This window comes from Helicoverpa armigera, chromosome 11 (assembly GCF_030705265.1).
Source record: "Helicoverpa armigera isolate CAAS_96S chromosome 11, ASM3070526v1, whole genome shotgun sequence".
In the NCBI taxonomy this organism is placed as follows: domain Eukaryota; kingdom Metazoa; phylum Arthropoda; class Insecta; order Lepidoptera; family Noctuidae; genus Helicoverpa; species Helicoverpa armigera.
This window is the reverse complement of record NC_087130.1, coordinates 7,209,941-7,221,516: the sequence shown is the minus strand read 5'-3', so window position 1 is coordinate 7,221,516 and position 11,576 is coordinate 7,209,941. Positions and strand designations below refer to the sequence as shown.

The window sequence follows — 11,576 nt, the reverse complement described above, 5'->3', positions numbered from 1 at the left end:
CTTGACATGTGACAGCAAATACAAGAGGAAGTGTCGCTGGTACATATCTACAGCCAGGTTTATTAACGACCCAGCCGGGCCCCGTTTATCGGTCCCGTTCCATTTAAATACACTCGATAAGGAAAACTTTTGTTACGAGGTAAAATCACATTCCGTCCGTGGTTCATACATGTTCGGATAATGATGGTGTTTTTTAAGTTATGTAATTTAGAGTTTAATAGTTAGGTATTAAGGGTCAGAAGAAAACTTACTTACGTCGAAGGGTTTTCCATCTAACAAAAGGTTGAGAATTATGGGATATCAATTTCAATTTCGTTCATCTGGAACCATGCCCAATCTGAATTCAAAAAGGCATTTTTGATATATTTTGAATAATTAGAAAATTTTACGAAAAACTTTTACGTTTCAGTAGGCACATAAATAGAATTACCGCAAATGAATACATTCGTTAGTTAAATAGCTAAAAAAAACTCTTAAGATAATTGAAATTTTGAAATCAAAAGGGTATAAAACCCCTTTAACTCGACTGGTAACCAATGGAAAAGAGAGGAGGTTTTCAAATAAGACCACACAATGACACTGCATTTTGTATTATATAAAAACAAAAGTAATCTTAAGTAACAATGAATTCGGTCTCAAATTGTGCTATTGTGACAAGGTAACCTGACGATGAATGAATAAATGCAAAATAAACACTTTAAATTCACATAAAAACTACGTATACTTTGGAAGCACATAAATATAAATTCAGTAATTAAAATCTAAAAATAATTCAAAAATTCATAATCTTTTTTTGGAATAATCTATGGCCTAATTACATGCCCTAAGGTACTGAGCTCCGTCATAGCTAAATATAAAAAGTGCGTGCATATTTTGATTGAAGGCTAATTTACAGTTATGATTGTTCAAGAGTTTAGTATGAATTTTTACATATTTATACTACGCGTTTGAATAATTTAAAGTGTAAATTATCTTCGAACAAAACCAGAGGAGCTCACCCCTCACTATTTATCTAGTTCTGTAAAATGTGGTGTTATGTACAATTTCAAATTCTGAATATAAATTAGGCTTTTTCATGTCTTATAATAAATTCATATTGTCTTTTATTTTTATACTATAGGTATCATTAAAATTTCAAATAAGGCCTGTGTCTGTCACCGTCCATTCGGATAGTTTTACGAAATCGTATCTGGAATGCAATCGTCTAGCTGGTTCATAAAACAAGCGTTGTTTTCGAAGAATCCCGCACAGACATAGTTTAAGGAATTGTTAAGTTCTGTGAATAGAAAGGTCTGTCACAGCTATTTTGAACAGTGAAATCATTGACTTAATTGACTTAACTGGGAACATGCATAGTTATGCGTTCGCGTTACTGCGCCGGCGACTAGCTGACATGCACAGGCCTTAAAACGTTGGCTTACAATCAATAAAATACTCCTGAATAATGTAATCGCAGTAAAATGTGACTAAATTAAAGTGAAACTAATAAATAGTGCGACAACACCCGGGCGCAGGAGCAGGTGGAATTCGTAACTACTCAATAAATTTATCTACGCTAACCAAAATAACCGGAATACCACAAATATCTTACAGATACTTAAACAATACTTTGATATATAACACGTTAATATCATTTTTGGAATTATATATTTGACCACCTAGCGTGGGATAAAGCTTTCATTTATTTAATCATAAATGTATGTACCTATGTATTACTTATACGTTCTCAGTTATTTTGAACAGACCATTAATCTAATAAGAGCGGCGTAGGTCCATGAATATATTGTGTATGTATCGGGAAAATAAACGAACAGAAGTCAACTTTCAGTTATTTTTTATATATTTGCTGAATACAATGTTATGTAGCTAGCTACATACGGATTTATCTAATTGGTAAGTTCGAGACAAGATCGATGATTCTAAATTCTGCTAGACACACTCTGGTATTTACAGTTGTCAAAATATACATTTGACAACCGATGTGAATACAGGAATTGTATTTCGTTAAGTAAATATTATTTTAATACATACAGAGATTATGATTATATATTGTATATTTCAAAAGAAATATTCACCTGTGAAACTTCTAACCAATGGATTCGACTTACAAGGTTTGTTCATAACATTCAGTAGCTGCTTCGAGAAGAAACTATGCACATGCACCACTATATATCATACACTTTACATATTTACAACGAATTCCACCTTTTAGTAAATAAACATTGCCACAAATATATTACACATCTTTTTTCTTATTTCAAAGTTGAGATAAAGGTTCATATCGATTCTGATATAGAAGTTGCTGAACAAAAGTTAATTTAAAACATTTGGATATATAGTACGTAGGAAGGTAAGTAGGAATGATCCACATTTAAAATCTTTACTCAATAATAATTAATTAGTAACGTATTACTAAGTTCGGGAGTCGACATAAGTATCTAAGCCTAAAAATTTCACTTATAATCTGTATAATAATGTATACAAATGATTTTGGATACAATTGACATTCACGTCATCAATAGAACAACATTTACACGGAGACTTTCCTTCTAATATACAAGGCATAGTTTATTAAGTATCATCGGCGTTTGTCCAGTGTCCGTAATACAACCAATTATAGAAAACGTACAAAATCTGAGACACGTACACACTAGCCTGTAGTCTGTGCCGCGCAACTATTTCGACCAATGGATTCTTAACCTTTTAATGACCGGCTAAAACTTGAGATCGCTTCATTATGCAATTAAATTATTGAAACATTCCGATTTCAAAGTTTTGATTTGATTGTTTTAAGAACACATTTTGTGATTATATAATTTTTCAGTCAATTGACACATGTGATAATAAATACATTCCTATTATGTATCCAAAATCGAACGCTGATGAGCACATTTGAGTTAATACAAAAATATCTACATCTTAACTTAGAAGGGATACCTCATTTCGTTAATACTAGTCAGCATGAAGTCGGGTGACGAAGGCACGGCGTGAGAGGACGGGGCGCGATTAGCCGAGCCCCACGTCCAGGCACATCATGACCACGAAGCCGATGATGCAGCCCCAGGTCGCCAGCTTGCCGTTACCACTGAGAACAAACCACAGGCTTACTAACGAGCTAAAGGTAAGACGTTTTGTCATAAAATTGGACCTTTGACCTTCATACATCATCGTTCTGCTGTGAAGTTTTAACCTTATGCTGATCATATAAAATCTAAGATTACAGAATTATGAGTCATACTAAAGAAGGCTGTGGCAAAAGGCTATATTTGAAAGGGCAATAAACGTCAAGAGTTAAATACATATTGTTATTTCCATTCCCGCAGTTGCGAGTATTGCAACACGACATATTTATTATTTGCTGAATTAAGTTATTGCTAATTAAATTTTCCATTCGCGATTCCCTGCTTCCAGATTACGGATTACCAAAACGTGAAGGCTCGTAGCTGTTGATTTGGACAGCCGGAAACTTATATTACAATGTAAACGGACACATCATAAACACATTAAAATGTATGGCTCGTGTTAAGGAGGCAGTAATACGTTTACTGACGCACTTTGACTGTGATATACATAATGGTATGTACATAATAACATATAGGGGTCCGTTATAAAATTCTGTCGTCATACAATGCCGGCCATTGAGAAATAACGAGTAAACGATATTTGAATATCAAATAGGTAGCAAAATTACGATATCGGAAAGGCCGCCGATGGCGCTTGCGTCTCACGCACTCGGATTTACAGAACCCGCCGGCCGGAATACGCTAACTGGAATTACGGGCCATTACATTAAAACGATTCCTAGTACTTAGGTGCCATACCACGGTGTGTACATACACAATTTATTGGAAAATTGAACTCTCTTTAAACTTTACACCGCGCCTTATTAATAATCTAGGAACGAATAATGTTATACATGTTCATCTTTAATATTCACAAGTTTCTTAAGTTTCGCGGAATACAAATTTCCCAATCGAAATAGACTGATTTAGTATGAAACCGAGGTATTAGATAGGTACCTACGTTATGCAAAACAGAAGAAGTATGCATGATGTAACTCAGTATACGTAATTCAATCATTTAGTTTATATCTGTATATTTCGGATATATTTTGCCTCAATGTTGTTTTGCTTGATGCGCTAGCTCAGGACGTTCATTTTTAATTCATAATATTCTAGTAGCGTCTGTTTATCAATGTTTGTAGGTGACCTAATGCCAAGTAAGAATATTAACAGCACCTTAGGTAAGGTGGGTAATTCCCATCGTAACACTGTACCCAATCGTTGTATTACCTAATAGGGAATACAAGGGTCGTTGCAAGAGAGAATTGCCCAATGTGCACAACAGATTCGTTTGGCAGTCTGTAGTTGAGACATCCGGCTCGTGACGAGGAGTACCGCCGGAGTATGCAATGCTAACGAGTATGACAGCTCGGCGCACATTCCGCTCACGTGCCGTGGGGAACCCCGACTGGACACATGACAAGCACCTAAAAACCGCGGCTGACATCACGCCCAAAAATTGAGGAATTTTCAACAGAAACCCGAAGCTGACGTGAAAACTAATCAAGTGCTATCGTCGGAATGTATATTGTCATTAAATAATTAAGCATTGCACGCACGCCTGAATACGCAATCAGCTTTATTAGTGGAGTATGTAAATGATGAGTGGAATTATCTGAAAACCAACATTCCAGGGTTTTCTTGCGCTATATCAATTCTGAATGCATCGTAGAGACTTCTAAGAGTGTTTTTATAACTGAGGAGCGATCATTACAATATTCGGTCATCATCATCATCCTCCGAGCAATATTCCGACAATATTCGGTCGATCAAGAATATATGTTTTGCGTTAGGTAGGGCTACATCTATTTTTGAAATGGACTTGTCCTTTTAATAGTCATAACACAGTGTTAATATAGATAAAGCCAAATCCTGCGTCGGTTTTCGACCGAAAAAATGAAGATGCGGCAATTTGAATGTGAAAACTTGAATGGGGAGGTCATATCGATGGTGCAGTTGTCACACACGGGGTATATGCGGCGCGATGTCTGGAGGTAGGTCAGGGAGTGTCGGACGGCAGCGCACTGGATTCCCAGACAGTGACGTCAGCGCATAGACAAACTAGAGCGTCGTCACCGACTTTATCCCGGCAACAAACGCGTTATTTCTTATATTTATTGTTATTGACAGTGGCGAGACGGTGACAAGCCCACGCATGGCGGCGGCGCACCGAATTTACTTCATAATGCGCGAGGCTGCGCCGGCCGCCCTGAGCGCGCCGCCCGCCCGGTGCAAATAGACGCGACGCCGCATCCTCCGCCACCACGCAGACGACCTCTATCAACACGTCTACGCTATGTTACATGCGGAATTGTCTACGATATTATTTTAAGACCAAGAACGAATCAGATGTTATTATCTTTCAGTTTAAACAGACAACAGATGATCTTTTACTAAATTAAAAGTTATTCGTTTAAAGAAGACATTGAAATAAAAACAATAATACTTATCGAACGTTGAAAGCCTTCGTAAAAGGTTTCTAGCTCGATTTACACGAGTACACTAGTAATTTTCGCGAATAAAGTTGTCATTTTTCATTTCTCTAAAATATACATAGCCATAATTTCTTAGAAGTACCTATGTCTTTCAAAAGGATTGTCTATTGTATTGGGAACTCACGACAGCGAACCGACTCATTATAATAGCTTTAATACCGTTCTGTCTGTCGAAGCAGTTTTATCTAGTTAGCACTGGTTTTTTTGTTCAACTGTGTTACTGTGACACAGTACTGAAAACTAATTTATTGGAAAATCTTTGTAGGATAATTTCAGCAGTTCTTGATGTCATCTCTTAGTATGTTAGTTGCTTATTTATTTTGCCTTCGACGTCTTTAAGGCAAATGGCGACCATAAGAGCATCAATCAGAGCGATCGAATTCAATCGAATCCTTCAATATCAGCAAAATGTTTAAACATCACACCCTCGAAAATAACATTCTGACATTCAACTGCGTAAACAGTCCTGTCTCTGCTAAAACTAACAGTAAAGAAATTGCGTTACTTTCGACTCACCCGACTTGCGAACAAGCAGTAAATCAAAAGCAACACTTTCATATGCACTATAACAAATTACGAGTGGACTCATGAAAAATTGTGTCGTCTGGCGATTTAGTCGTAATTTAAATTTTATATTGTGGAGTAACAAATAGTGGGACATGTTGGTAGGCAATAAACTTCGGGCTATGTTGTCGCGTCGGCCGCGCGTCCGGGGTGTTAGACGGCGCGCCGCTATTTCGGGAAAGGGTATTTGCGTCCCGACGCCCGTCGCTGCGATTACACTTCACGTGCCGCTTGCAATGCAAAACGCTATTGTCTCACTTGCTATTATTGCAGGCTGGTATACTGCACACTGTATTCAAAGGTTCTACAGTTCATCGCGCAAGATGAACGCGTTTTCTTTTCGCTGCGGTCTGACTGAAAAACTGAATTTTCAAGGCTGAAAACTATTGCTGCATCGCCTGCACCCCTCTTTCAGTTTATTGGATAACTGTTGTTGATATGATATTTTAGGACAAAAACATAAGAGACATGAAAGAAAACTTCAAAGTCTACCTCATGTTTTTATGTCGAGTTTTCAGGAACAGGTAGATAAGTACCTACATAGGTATAACACGTTTCAAATAGAACTGCGTAAAAAAAGGGAAATGACAGTACATTCGTATACGTGCTATAAATATGATTTGGTCAAAGCATTCTCCGTGGACAAGAGGCTCGGAAGAGCACTCGTGGCGAGCAAACAGTTGTCATCTTCTACGACAATGCTAATCAGGCTGAGAGATGCGCGCGCGTGCTTCGCGGGGGAGTGTCAGGTGCTGCGCGCGCGCACGCTCTCTACACACTTATTTATTATTTATTTCCGTTATTTGACATTTCCAGTGCAAGAGTATTGGTCTGACTTTTATTATGGATATAAAACCTCTTAAAGCGTTTTTTAAGAACAATAAACAGTCAATAATTTCTAATGTTAAGTATAACCGCAAAAATTATTCCGCAATAACCCACCCCTACGTGTGCCTCTAGCATCAACAAATTACAGACAGAATAGTTTTATTATACGAGCGGGTAGACAGTTCAACAATATATGTAAGCAGTATGACTTTGATCCCTTTACGACTAGCGTGGCGTCGGCCAGAAGACGCATTAGCCTAAAGTTTTTTAAGTAGCATTTTGATTGTTTCCCTAGTTTTTAGAAATGTTTATAATATTTTTATTATTTAGTACTTTTTGCTTGTTAACTAAAGGTTTCTAGTTAATACTAATTGATCCTTGCAATTAACTTGTTTAATAAGCTGTAATGACTGTGTAAATATTGATATGCTCACTTCTTAATTGTAAGTCTGTTGCTATACGTGAGGACTTGTAATTGGCTTTCCGTAGTTTAGGTTGGCTTCTATTTTTAGTTAGTTTAAGCTGTAAGTTCTCCAGAGTGTAACAAATAAACAAATAACGAATCAATTCGGTACTTACTTATGTCAATCTTTATAAATTACAGACAATCCAGGCCACACAATTTGCTAGATTTCTTGAATTTAATTTGTCTTAACGATCATAATATACTTCATTATCCCACGTTTCATCAAGGATCTGAAACTTCGTATGAGAATCGCGAGATCCGTTGAAAGCTTTTATTAAAATATCTTTAGTAAGCTCTCATCATTATGTATTTGTAAATTGTACGTCTAGACGTCGAGACAGTGTATTCAGCAGACCGCAGACATAATAAGGCGAGCGACAATAGCCAGCGTTCATTAAAATCACACGACTTTATCGAAAGCCTATTGGCATCTGTATCTGTCTTTCATCTTCAAGCGTTTCCTCGTTGGGGTAAACAGTTAAGATTATTGTCAAAATTTTACAATTGTCGCTACACTTCCTTCTAGCCCGAACTCGTTGTATAAAAGAACTTGTATTCATACACAACGTTGTACGCGGTTACCACGCTTTGAAAGCTGTTGTTGCTTGGTCCCAGGACTAAACAATTAGTCAATAACGGGCCTCGACAGACAGGCTAGTCCGGAAGGGAGTCGCGACCGGTCTGCAACAATACTTAGATGGGCAACAATGCTGTCGCTAAGGGGAAGCATGTTCTTCGCTCGCACCCCACCGAACCTCTACATGTTGACGGTTAACAATCTATATCGGCCGAAATACTGACATGAATCAGAACAATCAAACACAGACGACCCTCGTCACTCCAATTATGTCAAGAGCCCGGAGATTCAATACTGTAGTTTTATATCGATATGTATAACGCCACCCATGTGTATGTATTCCGTCCTTATGTAGGAAGTTCTCAAACTAAATTAAGTCTCTTATGTTCAGCACAACAATGTCGACAGACACTCGCGTTATATCGATTTATGACTAACCCGAAGAAAATTATGCATTTCGTTGCTTTTAAAAGAGAGGCGCACACATTTTTGGAATGTATCGGCAATAAATGCAGGATAGACTTGACAAAATGCTTGACTCAGAAAAACTGCCAAAGGGCGTATTGCGGACACAAAACACAAAAGTATCATTTGTTTAACCTCCATCCACAGAACAATCCATTAGAAGTATATGTGTGATTTCGATCAGAATATTTGAACATGAATAGTAAAGAGATGCCAAATAAAAAGCGTTATTATCCTAAGCTCAGGTTAGGGGGCAGCGGCTGTCTCACAAGGGTCTACAACAAAGGTGGACTCGTACTCAAAATCTTTTTGGGTCATCTTCAAGGACAAATCCTTTAATTCGGCAACTGGAGGGGAAACACTGAGATCGCACATTATCTGTGCTAATCATTATGAACGTCTAGTCTGAGGTTTTATTCGGATTTCAAAGAAGTTGGTAGTTTGGCAAATTATTTAATACAGGTTTTGTTCTTTTGTGTGGGGTTCCAGTGGGTTTCTGGTTGTATTGTGTTAGGTGGTACATGTTGCTGAGAATGGCCTACCACCGAATTGTCACCATTAGGGTTCTTCGTCAGTCGTCCTAATTGATACAGATGCAGCATTTAAGGGAATGAAGTTTCTTTTCATACGAATGTACAGTCAACTTCAGGTCAGTGGTAACAGTTTTATAGGAAAATCGTACTTATTACTATTGAGTTAAGGTGCATGACAGTTACCACTGATGTGCGGTCTACCGTACATACCATACTACCGAACGCGATGAATGGAGAGACCAATTATTATCATTGCACTTATGTATTTATCAAGGAAGGCTTTAGGTTACTTTTTATTCGGGTTCGTGCAGAAGTTTCCACGGGACGTGGGTGAAACGTGAAACTGCTGACAGAAGCTAGTTAAAGTAATAAAAAGTCACTCACGATGCATTAGCTTCTGGTATGATGTCGTCCGCCACGACGTATATCATGGCACCAGCGGCGAAGGCGAGGGCATACGGCAGTGCCGGCTGTGCCGCGGCCACGGCAACGGCACCCAGCACGCCGAACACCGGCTCCACCATGCCGGAGAGCTGGCCGTACCTGTATGACAAAAATATAGTATGCTGAAATTATGTACGTGTACATCGGTAAAGTTGGTAAAAACATGTGTCGATACTACTTAATTGTATCGCAAGTCTAATTACCTACGGACAATATGGGAAATAAGTTTTATGACAATCCAGTATAAGTTAAATTATTGTAAGGGGAGGGGACGCCCGATTTTGTAATAGAAAACAATTTAGTTAATGCAATATACTTTTCCTCCACAATATTGATTTAATTTAAGAACCGTGCCGTTCTGGGCGGGAGTTGCTGTGGAATTATATCTAATGAATACAGAACTATTAAAAAAAAGTTTGCAGTAAGGAAGCATACAAGTATCTATTCCAAAACAAAACTGAATACATAGCAAAGTAAATCACGAGTAAACAAGGTACAACAATCCATCATATTTTTCTATCACCTTTGACTGGCTGCGCTCTACTAAATGCTAAGTAAGTACTAAATGCTCGCCAATGATAGGTTACGGCTCAAAGCCGAAGCCTAGTTGTAACTGTTAAAGCTAGGTGTAGCCAGCTAGAACCAGAGCCATCCCTAACATTAGGGCGGGCCCGGCTCGATAGGTTGACATGACAACGGGAAATGAAAGCCCGCGATGCGAAGCGAGGCGCCGTCAACTAGGAAAATTGATTGTTATACAGTTTAGGATGCGTTCCAAGTCTACGTGAACAATTTTCACCTACAATGATTTTCAATGCATGGGCGCATGTGCGCTTGTGTAAGAATTATGAGTTGTTTCGACGATTTATTTGTAATTGATGGATAATAAAATATTTTCCGATTGCTTTTCCAACTATTTCAGTTCAATGTGATTAATTTACTAACATTAGTCTCCCTGTTGGTACAACTAAACAGTAATTTCAGTCACTATCAAAGCCATAGGCTGCTCTAAAAGCATACAGAGTATATAAAACCGATGGAATTTCCAAAAGACGTTTTGAATCAAACGTTCATACTTAGTACAGAATCGGGTCGGAATCGTGTACGCTTTGCTCCATCTGATGCATTCTTGACGGTTAGATTGTAAGCTCTCATTTCAACTTTCTCAACATCCTGTCGGCGCGTCTCAACGCGCATTCTTTTATAATATCAATTAATTCGTTATTAAACGAAACATGTAACTAGATGGACGACCTTATGAACGATCGACTGAAACTTGCTTTCTGAACATAGGTAATATCGCCACCTACAAATCATACATCTACGGTATAATTTTGTTCAGGATACAAATACTTTCAGGTATGTCACCTTTCTCGTTTTTTATTGTCTAAGATGTATTTCATTGTTTGTTGCAAATTAAGAGCCAAGGTAACTTCTAAGGAATTCGCTCATATGCCGCTGCAGAGCCGCGTCACGTTTTTGTTCAAAGCAATAACGTGAGCTTTGCATACTTTCGATGAATGCTTGCAATTTCAATAATTTAATCGTATCGATCACTTTTTAAACATAAACACATTCAAAGATCTCGTATCTAATAGATTGGAGTCTAAAACGGAATCTCCTGAAAAAAGCTTTCAATGGAAAACTAACTCAAATAAGCATAAATGTCGAGAATATCGACTAAGTATCAGACTTTCAGTATGTTCTGAAGTAAACGTCCATGTAAAAGTGGGGCTAGTTTCAGGAACCTAACAAACACTCAAATGTTTAGAAATGCTATAAAATACTAAAACTATCGAACTTCGAAATCAGGTGTTGAAGATCTTTCAGACTGAAAGCATCGTATATTGGAAAGCATCCACCTCCAAGCCTAATATGTCTACATGTCTATGTACCTAGTAGGTAACGTAGCAAACTACTTTATCGTAATGTCGTATCTAGGGAGCCGGAACTGCAAAGGGCCGTATTCAAAATACTGATCACGACGTCATGTATCAGTAAGTTGTTAATTTTCACGTGTGCGGGTGGCGGGGTAGCGGGGTGGAGGGGTAGAGGCAAGCGCGCGGTGCGATGCCGAAAGAGGCCGCTAACGAATTGTTTTGGTGAAAGTGCGGGCCAGTGCCGCGACCACATTCCGACGAA

At 38.2% G+C, this 11,576-nt stretch overlaps 1 protein-coding gene across 1 annotated transcript in view; it reads right to left on the bottom strand.

Annotated features, from left to right (window-relative positions):
- Positions 1 to 574: 574 nt before the first annotated feature.
- The window catches only part of LOC110379617 (zinc transporter ZIP11), a 42,269-nt gene continuing 31,267 nt past the window's right edge, over positions 575 to 11,576 (bottom strand). Inside the window, exons 6-7 of the mRNA XM_021339354.3 lie at positions 9,375 to 9,533; positions 575 to 3,085 (exon numbers count right to left, since the gene is read on the bottom strand). Coding sequence (XP_021195029.1) covers positions 3,007 to 3,085; positions 9,375 to 9,533 — 238 coding nt within the window. The 3' untranslated portion in view covers positions 575 to 3,006. The remainder of the gene's footprint in view (positions 3,086 to 9,374; positions 9,534 to 11,576) is intronic.